General features: G+C 53.1%; 1 protein-coding gene across 1 annotated transcript; it reads right to left on the bottom strand.

Moving 5' to 3' along the window:
* Positions 1–12,555: 12,555 nt before the first annotated feature.
* On the bottom strand, positions 12,556–13,889 carry LOC309592261 (placenta-specific gene 8 protein-like; the record flags this gene model as incomplete). Its single annotated transcript, XM_082315474.1, has 4 exons — positions 12,556–12,640; positions 12,966–13,069; positions 13,420–13,544; positions 13,784–13,889. Coding segments are annotated over 4 exons (336 nt in total). The 3' UTR covers positions 12,556–12,639.
* Positions 13,890–17,839: the final 3,950 nt, after the last annotated feature.

The raw sequence follows: 17,839 nt of genomic DNA, 5'->3' as shown, positions 1-17,839 counted from the left end.
TCATAGGGCTCCCTGCTCACAAAATAATACCACTAAAAGCCTCGAAAATGAACCACAGTGAGATGGCTGCTCAGCCAGACCTGGTGTGGCATGGCACTGCTGGTGCCTGCATATCAACTGCTATCGAGGTGTCCCCTGCCTCCAGACTGTTGCCTTCAGCGAAGTTCCTGGTGCTCTGTTAGAGCAGAGCTGTAGGGGATTTAGCATTGATTATTGCTGGAGCCATACACCACTGGATCACTTGGCAACCAAGATGTTACTCGGACCAAAGGGTTTTAGTCCTGTTTGCTGGCACGTGCACAGGTGTGTGTGTGTGCTGTGGTGTTGCAGGAGCACAGCCTGGCATAAACTTCCTCCTCCTTCAAAAATAAATGCTTGGACACATCTGGGTCAGCAGAGTGAACTTATACGGACTTAGCGTTTTATGTTTTTACGTGGCAGCAGACCCCCTCCCAGGGCCTGCACGTGAGCTTCCAGTCCCACCAAGGGGCAGCCCTTTTGCTCTTAAAAGAGGAGCACTGAGGCTCTCCAGGAAAGGTACTTCATGATGGAGCTGTGTGGTCCTGCTGACCCTCTCCAGGGGCTGTGCTTCTGGCTGTTGGCAGCCCAAGCCTGGGGTCTTGGGGTTACTCCCCACCTTGCCCATCAGGCCTAGGTCCCATCCTGCTCTGCCCTCGGGCTGCTGCTGTCAGTCAGGTCTTCCAAGCCTCTGTGCAACCCTGTTTCCCACCTGCTGTGCTGAGAGGAGGATGATGGGGGATGATGGGGACACACACATATGCTCAAATGCCACCCTGGTGTTGAAATTCTGCTCCGACTGAAGGCTCGGAGGAAGTTTTCCCTCCTGTAGCCAGCTGCATGAGCTGAAGGGCATGGCCGGCAGCCCGCCCTGGGGAGTTAAAGGCTCCTGCGTGTGTTTTGGAGGCAGGGACAGCTTAGCCTGTGCTGGCCTGGGGCTGCTGGGGCTGTGCGCCCGCAGCTTTCCCCAGCCCTGGGCAGGGGCAGCAGGTAGGACCCCTGGGGGTGACCCGCAGGGGCGTAATCTGACCCAGACTAAGGGAAAATGTGCATTGTCCTACTACTGATGGCAGCCCTTGTACAGCTGGAAAGGTCTGCAAGATCTGTGAAATAAATGCTTAAAAATGTGCGGGGAAGAGCCTTATTTCCTTCACCTCCATAGCTCTTCCCATCCGCTTGTTCCCTTGTGGGACAGGGCGATGCTGCAGAGTGCGGGCAGAGGGGCGATGCTGCTGGAGCACTTGGCCTCTGACCTGGCAAGGCAAATGTGGGAAAGATTAAATCAACTTAATTGGGTGCATGTGGTTGAAACCCTGGGGAAATCACATCAGAGCACAAAATACTTGTCTTGATTTAAAAAAAAAAAAAAAATGATGACAATTAAAGGAAGCGAGAGGGCCTCTGGCGTTAAGCTGAGCTCAGGGGAGGCACAGGCTGCCTGGTGCGGCAAAGGTGCCCGGCGCCGCTGGGCGCTGAGGGCGTGTGGGCAGCGGGGCGACGGGACGGGCAGGGGCTGTGCCGGGATGGAGGGGCAGGAGCTGGCAGGCAGGTGTGCGCAGGGCAGACATCAGGCGAGAAGCTGAGGGGGTGAAAAGCTGACGTAACTCAGAGAGGGCGTTTTTGGGGAAAAGCTGGGGTAACTTAGCAGATACAGAAGTGGCATTTTTGGGGTGAAAATGGGTAACTCTGAGGATACAGAATGGATGTTTTTGGGGGAAGAGCTGGGGTAACATAGATGGGGCAGAAGTTACTTTTTTGGGGGAAAAGCTGGGGCAACTCAGGGGGCACAGTGACGTTTTGTGGGAAGAAGGTATCTTGGGACAAAATGAGCTTCTATTGTGTGAAAAGCTGAAGTAACTTAGAGGGGACAAAGGGGCCATTTTTGGGGAAAAAGAAGAAGTAACTTAGAGGGGAGAGAGGTGACAGTTTTTAGGGAAAAGATGAGGTACCTCAGAGGGGACAGGTAAGCATTTTTGAGAGAAAGGGTTAGGTTTCTTAAAGGGGACAGAACCAGCATTTTGGAAGGGAAAGATGGAGATGACTGAAGGGACAGGGCAAGCCCCAGGGGAGAGCTCCATCATTGATGAGAGTAAGGTTGAGGTTACTTAGGATGCGGTAAGCATTTTTGAGGGTGTCATCTTAGGGAAGACATTGGCAGAATTTTTGTGGGCGAAGGTATGGTGTTGCAAAATGCTGAAAGTAGCAGAAAGGATGAAGACTTTTAAGCCATTCTGAATGAGCTTCTTGGTTTGTGTAGTTATTTTGGCTCTCAGTCCAGGAGGGCACTCTGGTCCAGAAGGGATGAAGAGGGGGTCATGTAGCGGGATTTTCATGGAAAAGAAGCATCAGCATAGGGATTGATTCAATTTAACAACTGAGCTATGGCATTTTCCTTTAGTTAGTTAGAGTTCTGAAGCCCCAGACCAAGAGAAACTCATTGTGTGAGCCAACACAGGCAGGACGCAGAACAACCACAAAACCATGGATGAAATGCAAAGAGAAAATTTATTTTCATTACCACGCCAACCGGGGGGATCCCCAAGGCAGCACCCGGGCAGAGGCACACAAGCGGGGATGTAGGCACTGTGGGGCTCGGTCCATGCTAGAGGATCGCCAAACCTCCTGGTTTTGCCTGTGTATCAGGGATTCACGCAGGTGTAGTTTACCACTGTGTTTTGATCTTTCCCACAGCAGGGCAGGAGTCTCAAGCATGTTCAACACAGTGCCTCTAAGGCTATCACAGTCTATCTGTATCTAAACACAGATGTTCTACTTGTCCAACACACAAGGCCAAACAAAAATTAGTATGACACATGTGTTTTTTTCGACACCCCAGCTGCAAGTCACTTGAGCATGTTTACAATCCTCCTTGCCAATCTTCTGTTATTTTCCCACACTCAGAGACGTCGTCTCTGGAGGAAGGGAGAAAGATCACCAGCACATTCCAGTAAGTTCAGCAAGAGGTTTGCCTTCAGTAAATGGGCAGGGGTCTGGCTGTTTGCTCAACTCTTGCTTAGATTTTGGCCTGACTAAGGAGAATAAAGTTATTGAAGTAGTGGAACGTATAGGAATGCCTATAGAATACACAGAGCCTCCATGCTCTCCTATTCAGGTGTGACAGGGTGTGCTCGACTCCTTGACCAGACTGGCGGTGGTTTGGTGCAGGCTCTGGAAGATGTAAAGGCCTGAGCCATAGCTGAGCAGTGAACTCCTCTAGTTTCAATCTGTTCTCTGAAAACCCAGAAAGGAGCAGAGTGGCACAGTGAGCGTTGGTGCGTGTGAGCTTGGAACACCGATCATGCGATTGACACATGAATAGCGGGTGGCTTTTCCAAGACTCATTTATCAAGGAACAAAGAAAGCTGTGGGTACAAGGAGTCTCACGCATACCTTTGCTATCGCATGTACTTTGACTATAAGCCAAGCACTTTATCCTATAAATATGACAGCCTAAGTGAGCCTTCTTGGAGCTCTCCCTGGTAGGCAGCGTGGCTGTACGGCGGTGATCTCCCCTTGAGCTGGGACCCCTCAAGGTTGCTCCTCAAGGCAGAGAGGCCTTTTACCAATGGCAGATCTTTGGTAAGCGACCGATATTGCACATAACCTTGTAGTATGGTAACTTTGATCACATGTTGAATTGATGCTAATTACATAAATTGTGCATATATGATCCCTTAGACATAAATCATTGACCAAGTCCGAGACTAGGTTTGGACCTAGCTGCACCTAGACTCCTCTCTGAGGAAGGAGTTTAGAAAGCAAGTGGGTCTACTCTGAACCTTGTGACTTGACGGGAGGATCCTCCTTACCCTTTTGCATCCCCGGTCTCTCTGTGAATCATTCTAACTTGCATGTAACTCAATTTGCCTTTGCATGTTTCTTCCATGCAGTAATTAATAGAGTGAACCTTGCCATCAAACTTTGTTAAGTCACACTTTTACACATCATATTAAAACCACCTTTGCTAATAGCTTTGATGGTGATTCTTTAAGCGATCTAAATCACTCATTCACAACAAATTGGTGTAGTCAGCAGGATCCTAAATCATGATTTGTGATGCCAGGATGCTCCTGAATTCAATCCCAATTAACCAGATGGTGTCTGGTTTACTGATGGGAGTGCTGGTAAAATACAGGGTAAATGGCAAGGAATGGCTGCTCCCGTATCTGTCACTGATGAACTTCCAGTAACCGAACGAGTAGGAGGTTCTGCTCAATTAGCGGAGCTCTACGCCATAGTCTTAGCTCTTAGAAATGGCACACTGATTCCTATGCTGTATGGGCTGGTGCTACACAATGGCTACGAAACTGGGCAAAACGCAATTGGCAGGTAGGGAATTGAGATGTATGGGGAAGAATGTGGCTGCACACCAGAAAAATACCACTCGGGTGGCCAAATGGAGCAATACGGCCGACCACCTAGCCAGTATAGGTGTGGCAGGTTTTTCCTCTACCGTGAGTATTGAATGCTTAGGTAAATGGCTGCATGAATGGTTGGGGCACGCTGGTGCGTATGACCTATATCGGCATGCAGCAAGATGGCTGGCCGATTTCTAAACAAGCAGTTCAACTACTGACCACTTGTGGATTTTGTAATGATCTGAGGGGTTATCTTGTCAAAAGTCAACAACAAGCAAACCTTAGGGAAGGGAAAGTCCTTTGGGGTACTTGGCAGGTTGACTATGTCAGACCCATGACACATACTTCTGAAGGATGGAAATGTATTATGGTGGTTTGGGTAATGTTTACCCTACATGCACTGCACCTGGATTGGCAACTGTAGCAGGATTAAACCGATGGCTTGCTGGGCATCCAATTCGCTTACTCTATTGACCTCAGAGTAATGGTACAGTAGAAAGGTGGAATGGGTTGCTTAAACAACAGCTCTAATGTCAAAACAGTAATGCTAATTGGGGGAGGAACTTATGGGAAGCCGTACGAGCACTGAACTCACAGCAGGCTCCTCCTGGCAGTCCACTACATGGAGGTTACGAACAATCCCCTGTGCTGAACCAACACCAGCAGGATGCTTTGAATACCTCCGTGTGGCATCCAGGAGATCGGGTGAGAATTCAACACCCATCACTTGGAAAGCGCTGGGGCACTTTGCAGCACTTTTGAGTGAAAGGAATATGGAAACCGTGGATGTTGTTGGAGTGAAATTGATCATTACTGAGGCTTGGATACCATCCAAGACCTAAGTCATCTTTCTCTCTCCCTAGGAACTGTTGAACTCCTGGATGAATAAGTGAAAAGCTGTTCAACCTGCATACTATGGGAAGTATCCATCTAGAAAGTGATCTGAGTATTCCCAGGGACTTCGTTAATACTCTCTATGGTAAAGTGTTATCACTGGAAAGAACGTTAACATCTAAAAAGACAGGAACCTTCATGTACTGGACAACTCTAATCCTTGCCTTGGGGAATCAGGCATTCTATCACATAAATGTAGATGCATAATGCAATAATCAAGCAAACCCACGGAAGCTGGTAACCTGTGCCTCAACATGGACAGCAAGGCCCAACAGATCCAAAACCCCCCAGTGGGGCAGCAAGAACCAAGGTACCCACCTGATCACGCACATCAGCCTTACCTTTTGCTTAAGCGTTAGTAGTCCGTATCCAGGAATACTTGGGTTGGAGAGAGTAATACATTATAGATGGGGATGCTGCCCTACAATATGATCACGATACAGCTGAAGGACCTGTTAAGTTTGTCCTTTTACACAATTGCACACATAAAAATATCAGATAAACCCAACCAGGGATGGCAATGCCCCCTGGAAATGCAGCTGTTGGGCTTTGTTACTGCCACAGTGGGCAGTATGCAATTTGACGTTTCCCTGATTCCCATTACCACTACTACACCACTAGTAACAGTTGCCCAAGGCTTTCCTGAAATATTTGCACTTTTTACTTCTGAAGTACATGAACTTTACGTTAAAATTTGCTGGGAGGATGTTAATATTAGTAAAGTGTACCCAAATTGCTCACAGTGGACAATACCTATATATATAATCAATAGCTTAAGTCTCACTTGAAAATCTGCACAGCTAGAGCTCTTTCAACAGGAGTGGGAGCTGCTGGCTTGGGCACAAGAGTATTAAATTCTATGGACTTGGAGGTTGTTAACAATAAAGCGCCCAGGCTAGGACAATTAAGCAAACAAGCTATAATCGGTCAGAACATGGATATGGTAAAGGGGATAGACACAACTATTAAAACCTTTACACTTAGCCTTAACCCAGGGAAAAAGCACAAACAGATTTTGAAAGATGTGTACGTAATTTTGTTTCTAACACCAGTAGCACCATTGCATGTGTTACTATGCAAACCTTTGCTATAAATGAATATGAACAACAAGCCCGTTGGGTCCATAGTGGAAATCCTGCTGGCTAGGGATCTTATTATTGGATCGGTGCCAGGATTGTACATCCCGGTGCCTCGAAACTGTGCACTCGGGGGTAGGAAGTAAAAGTAATCTGTTAAGTGGATCTATCAATTACCGCACAGTGAATAAGAAAATGAAAGGAGAACCCATTCACCGGTATACCCCGCTTCCCATCATTGTAGTTGACAGAATACGGGCACAAATGGGTAGATGACCGAGGCGCTCTAATTGATGCTCATGGATGTGAACAACGGGGAAACCACGAATGGTACTGCTCTGAGCTTTTAGTAATACAAGACCCGTGCTCCAGTGATATATCCTCAGGTACCTGTTATTTAGACTCGGTGTGTGACAATCGCACAGATGTTCGTAACTTATACAAGCACTTCCGTATCTTTTAGCTCCCTCCCAAGTTCCTTTCCCAAGGCACAAGTGGTTAGTAGTTTTGCTAACCGGAAAAGTACTGTTTCTGCAGGACATGAGTATTGCAGTGTCGGTGTCCCCGTCCCCAGGCTGGGTTCGGGCTGCCTGGGAGATGACACCGGTGGTGCCAGGGAAGTCAGTCTGAAATAAAGTGACCCCTTGCCCCTGCCGGTGTTACCTCCCTGCAGGGAGGGTGCCCCCCACCCCAGTTCCCACGCACTCCCTTTAATTGCATGTGGGGCCCCAGGGCCCTGGGTGGGCTACACCCCTCCCAGCCACTGAAAACACATCACATCACACCTACAGCTGGAAAACAAAAGTTCAGTGCAGGGTTTTCAGCCCCCATAACGGAGACTAAAAGTGCTGCATTTTGCAGGCTCAAAAGAAGAGCTGGAGTCCTGCATTTCTGAAGCTCAAAAATGCCTTAAGTCCTGTTCTAAGAGCACGAAAACAGAGACTTAGTCCTGTGGTTTTTGGGGCTCGGAAAAAAAAAAACTTAGGTGCTGTGTTTTAGGAACTGAAAATGCAGACTAAAAGTCCTTTTTCATTTCATTAAAAGTGCATTTTCATTGCTTGAAAACAGATTGTCCTTCTTTTTTCAGGCTGGAAAATTAAAAGTCTTGTGTTTTGGGGGCTCAAAAACAGAGGGCAAGTGCTGCATTTCTGGCACAGCAAAAGACTAAACGTTGTGTATTTTGAGGACTTGGAAACAGAGGCTCAGATTGATGTCCTGCAGAAACAGTAATTTTCCAATTAGCAAAACTACTAACCACCTGTGCCTTGGGAAAGGAATTTGGGAGGGAACTAAAAGATATGAGAGTATTTGTTTAAGTAATGAACCGCAGAAAATTAACAGCTCTAACCTTGAAGAAGAGCTAACAAGCTCATAAAAGGGAACATCTTGGTGCCAAAGACTGGATGGTGGCCAGAGAAGTGTGAACCCTGATAAAACTGCAGTAGCTGGGCAAAAGGTAAATGCGGTGAGGGGAGATCGCGACCACCAACCCAATTCAGGACCGAAAAGACTTGCCCCACACACCTGAAAGGAGCATGCGTGCTAATTTACATAGCAAGCATGGATAATTTAAATACAGTAAACCAATAGTGTATGCAATGTTAATCACTAACCAACAAGTGTAAATTTGGGCGGGTTTATCCTAATCATGTAACCTGACAAATATATTGTAGTTTTGTATGACAGTGTGCTTGATTTGTGGAGTTACCACCGAGCACCCCGTGCAGAATAAAGCAATGTCGGCTCTCTAAACTAGACTTTTAGTCTTTCGTTTGGAGGGTTTTCTCAATTACATGCTACAAGTTGGCAGTTTTCAGCCCCCAAAATGGAGGTTCGGGGGGGGGGGGGGGGGGGGGACACGGGACAGGACACTTTGGGCAGGTGAGGGGACAGTGTGGAATGGGAGGGCATTGGGGGCGAGGTGGGCGAGGAAGGGGGTGGGAAGGGCACGTGGCCACCCACCAGAGGTGGGGGTCTGGTTGTGTTGGTCTTCAAAGTTAGGGAGGCTGGCACGCACCAGGCTGAACTCAACATCTGAGCTACTCTCTGGGGGGAAAGGTGCTTTTCTCCAACTCTTTAGTCAAGGTTTTTACAACCACCATGATAGTTATTAAATAAACAATATTTAGACAATATACAATTGTGATTGATAGTTAATATTCAAGTTATGACAATGATTGAAGCCCAGGCTGCTTTAATTAGCTTTTAACAAGAAGGAGCAGTTGTTAAACCAGAGCTGTAATTAGGTGGAGCTTGTCAGATGAAGGGGAGGAGCTCTAATTAGCTTTTAACAAGAAGGACCTTCTACAATCCAGAGCTGGAAGCAGCAGGAGCATCTCTTCTCCAGCACGGGCAGTAACTGGCCCTAAAATAAGTCAGGGCTTCAAATAACCTGAGCTGGAACGTCCACTGTCTGGAGCTGAAATTACTTGAAGTGCAAGTGTCCATCAGCCAGAGCTGTAACAAGCAGGAGCAGAAGCTGGAATTACCTGATGCTCAGAGAAGCCCAAGCGTCCACCCATTGGAGCTGCGGTATAGCTGAAGCGTCTATTAGCCAGAGGTGGAGCATCTCATATCGCAACTGTGCAGTAGCCAGAGCTGGGATTTGGAGCAGGAGCTGAAATAACTTGGGGCTTCAAATACCTGGAGCTGTAGGAACCAGGAGCATCTCTTATCCAGAGCGTCCCGTAGCTGTAGTGTCTATCAGCTGGAGCTGGAACAAGCCTGGGTGTCTGTCAGCCAGGAGCCAGGGCTGTCCCCAGCAGGGAGGCAAGTCATCCTTCTGCGAGTGGGGAGCGAAGCCTCTTCCCTCAGGGATTAAATCCACGCCATGTGCCCCTCTGTATGTGGAGGGTCTCCCCCAGTCCCGTTCCCACGGCCAGAAGCGAGGTGGGAGTCCCCCCAGCTCTCCTGGGGCAGTCCTGCTGCGAGGGGGCACGGGGTGAGGCAGCAGCATGGAGCAGCGGAGTCTCCTCCCTCCCTGTGAGGGGAGAAAAAACAGTCCGAGCTCCCAGGTGCACAGCCCAGCCCCAGAGACCCCACCGGAGATGCCTGCCCCCTCCCCAGCCAGAAGAGTCACATTTCTCCCCAGAAGGGCAGGCAAGAAAGAGCATCTTGCTCAAACCCCTCCACTGCGCAGGGTGCCCAAACCAACAGGGAGCAGCACTGGGGCTACCAACAGGGTGCAGCTGGGTCGGACCCTGGCAGCTCTCACTCCACCTTCTCTGAACTCCCTTTGCAGCTCCCAGCCCCCCAAACGCCAGGCACAAACCACCACGGAGGGGCTTCGGCTGGGGGGGCTGTGGGAGCTCCCTACACAGCACCGACCCCCTTGGGCATTGCCTGCCCCACTCCCATGATTGTACAGTGCAGCAAGAGGCGATGGGGGCAGCCCCCCGGCCTGGGCGGCCCTGCTCCAGCAGTCCCTCAGCCCAGCTGTGGGAGCAGCCACAGAGGCGACCCAGTAATGGACTGGCCAAGAGGGACAAGTGCTGAGCTAGGAGCCCCAGGCGTCCCTGGTGAGCTCAGCAGGGAGCTGAGACCTCCTGCAGTGACAGTGAGCACAGAAACCGACAACAAGGTGACAGCTGCTCTGTCTAGTGGTGCCCTACACCCACTTAACACGTCTACACCAAAAACATATAAAAGTAACACAGTACCTACCCAAGATGAGCTGCTCCGCAAGAGCTGCTCTGCAGAGATCTCCCAGACAGAAAGACCCTTGCCAGGGACACTGGCTGACTCCTGCCTCTGATGCAGATCATCTGTGATGAGGTTTTTCCATCGTCCCCACTCCTGGCAGCGGTTCGGTGAGGGCCATGCTGGTAACACCTCACATAATACATATAGGTGTGCCTATAGGTAAGTGGTCATAAGTACATACTTGCTTTACTAGTTGTGATTTGCAGCAACTGGTAATAAATTCACAGAAACAAAGCCTGCATGTCCTTGTGTACTACAGCACCCTACAAACCCACTGTTGCAACCTTCACACACCTGAGGGTTGTCACAGGTTGTGGTAGTGACACCTGTGCAGCCAAATCAGCCTGGCCAGGGGCTCCCATGGGGACACTGGCATCTCCCAGCTCAGCCTGGTGCAACCGTGCCCACCCCACAGCCCCTGCACAGAGGACGGGGTCCCCCGCAGGGCCAGCCCTGTGCCCAGAAACCACCCCCAGAGAAGGGAGAAACCTGCCCAGGGCAGCTCCCTGTGGCACTCAGCACTGGCCAGCCCAGGGGGAGACACCTGTGGATCCCCACGGTGACACCCCGTCTGGTGCTGCAGACCTCCCACCACCCCGCACAGCCCCCAGCCCAAGACCCCTGTGCCCCCGCCTGCAGCAAGAGCTCCCCAGCTCCCAGCTCAGCTCTGGTGGTGCAGTTGGGTGCGGGGCTGCTTGGCCACTGCTTTGGGCACTCACCAGGCGTCACCTGCAGCTCCTGCGTCCCTTGACACTCCTCGGACGAGGTGGGTGCTGGTGCTCCTCACCCAGGCTTGGGGCTGGCTGCTCCTGGCTCCTCACTGCACTGCCACGGCACTGCCTGCCAGGACAAGAGCCCCATGAGGACCCAGGTCCCTGCAGGGGTCAGAGCTCTGGTCCCCGGTCCTAATGGCCCAACCCCCGCGTGCGCTGGGGGAAGAACAGCCCTGGAGAGGAAACACCCGTGATCAGGGATGGGCAAAGCCACAGGGTTCTGGCAGCCCCTGTGAGGCTGGGCCAAGGGGTAGAAGGGCCCCAAGCGGGAATGACTGTTGGGGACCCCATAACAACCGTCACGGTGGGAGGGGAGATGGGTCAGGGGTCTGCAGGGGCCCCATGCTGGGGACGCAGGGCTCACCTGTCACTGGAAAGGGGGGACCCCAGCACTCATGGTTGGGTGCCTTTGAAGACCTTGACCCCAGGCGCTCTCAGCTCATCGGTGAGCTCCCAGCACAGCAGGGCTGTTGCTGAATGGGCCACCCCAAATGACAGAGCTGCCTGCAGTACGGGGGGAGGCTCGGACCCAGCCCCCCGGCCCTGCTCCGTGCCTGGCGGGCTGCGGGTGATGGGGATTTGGACCAGCAGCCAGGAGCGAGCAGAGGTGACCCAGCACGCCTGTGGGCCACACACAGACCAGCACAGCGACATCTGTCCCCGCAGCAGACACACACACTCGTCAGCTCCCAGCTCCGGCTGGCGTTGTGCCACAACTACCTTCTCCCGCTTCTCTGCGCACGTGTTTCGAGTGTGCAAATGCATGCATATGCGCTGTCAGCAGGGGCACAGCCTCTCCCCTTCATGCCAGGGACATGACAGTGCTGCAGCCACTGTGGAAAATGCAACAGGAGTTGCAGTGGGAAAAATGGGGGGAGGAGGGGGAAAGAAGAGGGGGGGAAAGGTATTGTTGAATAAAACCCACTCCTATTCTGAAGGTGGCATGACAGAAGCACAGATGTGCCAGAGCCGGAGGGCCCTGTGCAGCCCCAGCCCACTCTGGGCAAAAAGCACCTTTTCCTGTTAAAAGCAACAAGCTTAAACCAATCTGAGCCAGTGCTCGGCGGCTGCAGAGCAGCGCCAGCCCCAGAGTTACCTCTTCCCCATTCTTCGCCATGGCAGGTAACGGGTAAACCTCTGCACTCCCAAGCCCCAGCAAGGCATGGGTTGTCCCAGCTCTTCCACCCCAGCGTATTACAGCCAACACACGCAGCTGCAGGGGTCTCACCCCACAGAGAAGCAGCTCCCACATGGTGGACTCCAAACAAGGTTTGTGCGGAGGAAGCCGAGTGGGACTGCGATCCCTGCACCGTCACCATCACTCCCCTGCTGCCGCCTTTAGTGTCTCCGTGCTGGGGACGGTCCAAGCACAAACAGAGATGGATTCAGTGTTCTCAAGCCTCTCCGAGCACAGGGTGATGCTGTCACCAGCTCTGCACACTGCCGGTGTCCACGGAGAAGCTGAGCTGTCTGCAGCAGGCTTGGCTTTTTTTTTTTTGTTTTATTTTATCTTCTTGCTGAACTTTGTGGTCTGGTCTCATCCCAGTGTGGGTCTGCAAGAGAAAGTCTCCTTCATTTGATAACCTCTGACCGCACAGCATACAAAGTACAACGCTGTCCTCTGGTGCTGCAGGAGGACACAGAGAAATAAGTAACAACACACAGGCAGAAAGACAAACTCTGCTGTTTATTGCTGGTGTTACCCAGGAAAGGGTAACCACGACCAAGGCAAACCCCCCACGGTGCGTTTCCCAAGGGCCAGGGCAGCGGCGACTCCTGCCCGCAGCGGCTCCACAGGGTGCAGCGAGGGCGGTGGCATCTGCAATGGGATGGGAGAGGAGGGTCAGGGAGCAGGGCCATGCCTTGCCGCACCGCCACACGTGTGTGTCTGTCTGTCTGTCTGTCCCCCAGTCCCGCCTCAATGGACTCAGGTGACGAGCCCTGAGCAGATCCCCCATCCTGCGAGAGGTTCCCAGCAACATTTTGCTGTGGGACAGGTCACCCTTTCACCCAGCCATTGCTGTTTCAGCACTGCAGTAACCCTGTGTCTTATGGCAGGCATCGGTGGAAAGGGAGACTCTGGGAACCGACTCGGCTCTGTGCAGCAGTGACATTATAAACCAGCACCAGCACGCCCAGCTTACCAGAATATGCCCTGTGCCTTCCTCTGGTTGATGTCTCTCTTCAGCTGGCAGAGCGCGCACATGGGGCAGCAGAGGACTGAGGCACAGTCACCCAGAATGGAGCCCTGCGGTGCAAGGGCCACTGTATGAATGACCCCTTCCCACGTCAGCTTTTAAGTCTTCCTATTTTTCATCATCAACACCCCTGGGCAGCTCACCCCTGGCCCCACGGCACACTGTTGCTCATGCCCAGCGAGGACTGGGATGAGGCGGGGTGCAATGGGATTACCTCTGGCTCACAGCCGGGATACAGATGTGTCCCTGGCTCCCTGCCTGTGGGGCTGCCCATCCAACTCCCTGCGACCGCTCTTCCCCTCGGGTACCCCTTTCTCCTTCCCTGAGCCTGCACCCCAGCACCCAGCTGGTGGCTGTTGCTGCCAGGTGGTCACTGGCAACCCCGCAGTTGGTCACTGACCGGGATGTTGTATCTGCTGCGGTAGAGCGTCCTCATGGCCACGCTGGGGCCGCACAGGCAGCACTCGTCCATGTCCCTGGCCACCTGGCACCCCAGGCAGATGAAGCAGAAGGCGCCGCAGATACCTGCGGGACAGTGAGACATGGGCTTGGCTGAGGGGTGCAAAGAAAGAGGAAACGGGGGAAAGCCAGTCAGGAATGTGGCTGTGGGAGCCGTGGCTCTTGACCTCAGACAAGAGCTGCTCTGCTGCCGGTACCCACAAAAGTAGGGTTAGCAGCAGGGGCAATGCTGCCGAAGGAGCGGAGAAAACACCAGAAACACATCGTGAGCCAACACCAGGAACGAGGGATACATATGTACTCACACACGCCAAAGTCGGAGCAGCAGTCCAGCAGCCCCGACTGCCACTCGCCTGCACGTGGGGCAACCGAAAACTGGGGCTGGACCGTGACCACGTGGTGAGAAGCCATTGACAGCATGGGGTCAGGTCCCTCCGGGCAGTTTGTGATCTGGAAGGAAAAGCCATCAGAGAAAGATGCTGCAGGCGTTTCTGAAGTGGGTGTCTCGCTCAGGGTGCTGCATTCAAAGATGGAGAGGGCAGCACAGGTCCCCGAGGAGTCCCCACTGCCAGGGCACCACCACCCCCACCGCAAAGTGGGGAGCACAGTTCTGCCAGGAGCTGTCACTGTGCTTTGCAGCCCAGCCCTCCCCAAAACCAGCCCCCCACCAAAGGCAGCAGCACCTCATCCCCCTGCCTACGCAAGTAAAATGCCTCTGTAAAAACAGACGTCCTTCTGCTTCAGAACCTCAGTGCTTCAACACTTCAGTTCTGTCTTCTCATCCCCAGTTCATCTTTCATCATTTTCTGCTTAAAATGGTATTTTTATGTTCGCAGTGTCCCAGAGCTACTACAGCTTGGTCCCAGCTTTCCCAAGCTCTCAGTAGTCACCTTAATCTTTGCTTTGTTCCCTGAGCATCTCAGCCTGTTTGTCTCCCCCTCTCCCTCACCCTTCCTTCTTCACCTGCTTTCTTAGCAGGCTTCAAGACACTGGGTTTTCTTTGTCCCTTTCCACCACCCTAAGCCCAGTCACCAGTTCCCATCCCTCCTCCACTTGCCTGTCTGTGCCAGTGCCTCATCCTTGTCCTCCTCTTCCTCAGTTCCCTAGGGCCACCATGGCACCTGAAGCCCCACTTCTGCCCATGCCTCACCCCCAGTGAGGGGCTGCAGCCTCTGAGAGCAGCAGAGCTCCTCCTCTGCAGCACCATCCCCAAACCCACCTGGCCCATGTAACGACTCCACCAACGACTCCACCTCCACCTGTGGCACCTTCCCTCCCCGCTGCCCCCTGCAAGGCACCACCCTCTGCCATTCTCACTTCAGCTTTGGAGCTTTAATTAAAAAAAAAAAAAAAAAAAGAGGATGCTCCCATAGGAAGTCCCATACAGACACACTCCCTGCCCCGTTCTCAAGCTTGGCACCACTCTGTTAAGCAGCAAGGTGATGAGATGCAAAGGCTCCCGTGCTCTTACAGCCAGAAGGGCTCTCTCCCACTCCCAGTGCACAGTCACACATCCTCAGCAACGAAATCATCAGCAGGAAAGCAGCCTGAGCTTTGGACCCCATAACCATGCCTGCTGCTCCTTTGCCTGGGAAGGGTCTCAGGGCAGCTCCCCGGGGAGGTCCTCTCCAGCCGCCACGTCCCCGCACAGCCCACGGGCATTTCTGTGATGGGCTGTGCAGGTGTTCAACAGAGCGCCTTCGGACAGTTTGTGTCCCGCCCGCCCCTCCCCGGCTTTGGCAGGTTTGTCCTGCCCGTGTCTGGGTGAGGGCCCGGGGATTGTGCCCGCTAAGCAGCCCTTCTCTCCCTGCCGTGGAGCTCCCTGCCCTTGTGTGACAAGGGAGCACCTCAGTTTCGGGATGCCAGGAGGAGCAAAAAGAAAAACAGGGGAAGCATTTAAGTTTTGAAGCAAGGGGTGATGACATTAATCCCTGTAAATTCTGTTAAAACACTATAAAGAGAATGGGATTATTTTCACGGTAGAATTACACATCTACACAGAATTTAAGTATTAAACGCAAATCTCCAGGAATATGGTGGAATAAATATATTACTATGCCCAGCACTCAGATGATGCCGTCAAGTGCATTACCCGCATCCGACACCAGAGAGATACAGGCTGTGGCATTGCATTTGTATTGACTATTGTCAACAGGCAGCAAAGGGGTCAGCGGCTCTGCCGGCAGCTCCTGCAGCTCCCTGTCATTTACAGACTGGCCCGGACACATCTCTGCTGTCAGACATAGCCTGTTGCCTTATGGCCAACCCTTGTCCCCTGGTAGTACATGGAGAGGAAAAGGGATGTTGAATTGCGCCATAAAAGGGAAGAAAGCTTATAAAAAGTCTCCACGTTACTTGCTCATGATTTTTTTGCAGCTTTCTGCAGGCGGCGGAAGCATGGCTGGGCTGACCCTATCTGAGACACCGGCGTCTGCTCCCATTAGGTGACAAGTGGCCTTGAAGGGCAAACTGACAGCTGGTGGGGTTGTCTCAGTCACCGGCCCCTGCTGAGGGTTAAAAGACAAGGGTGTTTTCCTGCTGCTACCGAATAGGGCTGTTGAGCAGTAAAAATGCTGCTGTGCCCTCTCTGGGACGAGACACCCAGCTGTTGGCAGGGACCTTTGGAGCGAGCGCAGGCAACCCCACCACCCATGGGTGGAGCAGGAGCCATGGCGCCCATCGTCCCTCGCTGGACACCTCCTGCCCCTGCCCTGGCCGGCTCTCCCTGCTTGTTCATGCATGAGGTCCCAGGTAATTCCCACCACCTCTGCAGCTGATGTAACACCTCATGGCACGCCAAAACGGCAGCCCCTCCGGGGATCCTGGGCACAGGACGATTTAAGAAGAAGCGGGAGCCCGGAGAGGCAGGGTAGGGGATAGACCACAGACGGGCCATGTGGTGGGGATGCCAGGTAATGACAGCATGGGGGTCCCATGCAGGGACAGGGATGCCCAGCAGCAGGCAGGACTGCAGGGACCACAGGGAGAAGCGTGCACAGGAGCAGCAGCAGGAGGTTTAGGGGCAGGACCCTACCAGCCTCCTGTGCCAAAGGAGGGACTCCCCCACTGCCAGATAATGAGAGTAATAGCAGCACCTGGTGAAAATGCAGTCGAGCAGTGCTCACTGCCACACACACGCTGTGACCTCTGCAGGCAAGGCTGACCACAGACTTTCCCTTCCTCTCCCCAAGTAGGAGCACACCACGTCCCTGCACGGATGGGGGCTGGAGTGCGGAGCAGGCAGCAGCCTGGAGGAGCTTCTGCTGCACGCTCATCTCCTGAGAGGTGGCCCGGGCCCAGCACACCCAGCACATCACCCCAAGTGCCCCCAAGTCTACAGCTCCACGGCACCACCAGCGGTGTTGGAACTGCTGACGGGAACAAAATGGATCCTGAGGCGCACGCAGCCACATTTCACCAATAACCAAGGTCATAAAGCAGCATTTTGTTATGTATAGGCACATGCATATGTGCACAAATGAACAATACAGTGCAAAAGCTGATGTCCTTTATCTCTGCTGCCACTTCTGTCCATATGCCTGTCAGCAGCACCTGCATGCTCTGGTTTAGCTCTGAAGTAGTTTTCCAGGTAGAAAACCTCACCTCTGTTTCCACCCTTTCCCCTTCCTCAGCAACACCGCTCCAGCCACAAGCAGTTTCCCCAGTTTTGTCCCGCAGCGCTTGCTGAAGCAAAGCCAAGCCATACGTACCTGCAGAGCTGCCTCTGTCCCGGGAGACGTGTCTTTTTCCTGGTTCTCATCCTTTATATGCCCCGGCAAACAACCTCTGCTCCGTCTGAGTGACGGACCAGATGCCGGCTTAGGCGCTGCTTTGCGCAATCGCAGCTTCCCTGCGGAAGGCAGCCAGCTGCAAGCTTGCTGCCGCTTCTGCCGGGCTCCTGCTGCCCCCCCCCACCTTTCCCCCCCCCAGCATCCCGCAGGCCCAGAGCCCCGATGGGACACGCTGCTTTTGGTAGCAGTTTTCAGAGGAGGACAGTTTGCACGCGGGCTCCTGCGCTGCCTGGACAGAGAGCGTATCGCTGACAGCCCAGCGCAGGCAGGCGTACTCTGTGGCCGGGAGGCGGCAGGGTTTGCCCACCGAGAGGACTTGGCCAACCCATGACCCAACCAGCTTTTTAATCGCAGGTGGGTGGGAGTTCTTGCTCAGGGTCAGTGGGGGAGCATGTCTCTGCAATGCAGGAGGTGGGCTGGTGCCAGGCAGCCAAAAATCCCCATGGCTTTATGTTCAGAGAGGTGGGACTGGCCAGCAGCCCCGGACGGCCACCCAGGCCACCACAGCAGGGACAGCTCAGTACTCGGTGGCCTGCAGCCATCACCTGTCTGCGGGAAGCCCCAGCTCTG

The sequence above is a fragment of the Platalea leucorodia genome (genome assembly GCF_965183815.1).
Source record: "Platalea leucorodia genome assembly, chromosome: 6".
In the NCBI taxonomy this organism is placed as follows: domain Eukaryota; kingdom Metazoa; phylum Chordata; class Aves; order Pelecaniformes; family Threskiornithidae; genus Platalea; species Platalea leucorodia.
Note: the sequence above shows the minus strand (reverse complement) of the source record. Positions and strands in the feature narration are given on the sequence as shown.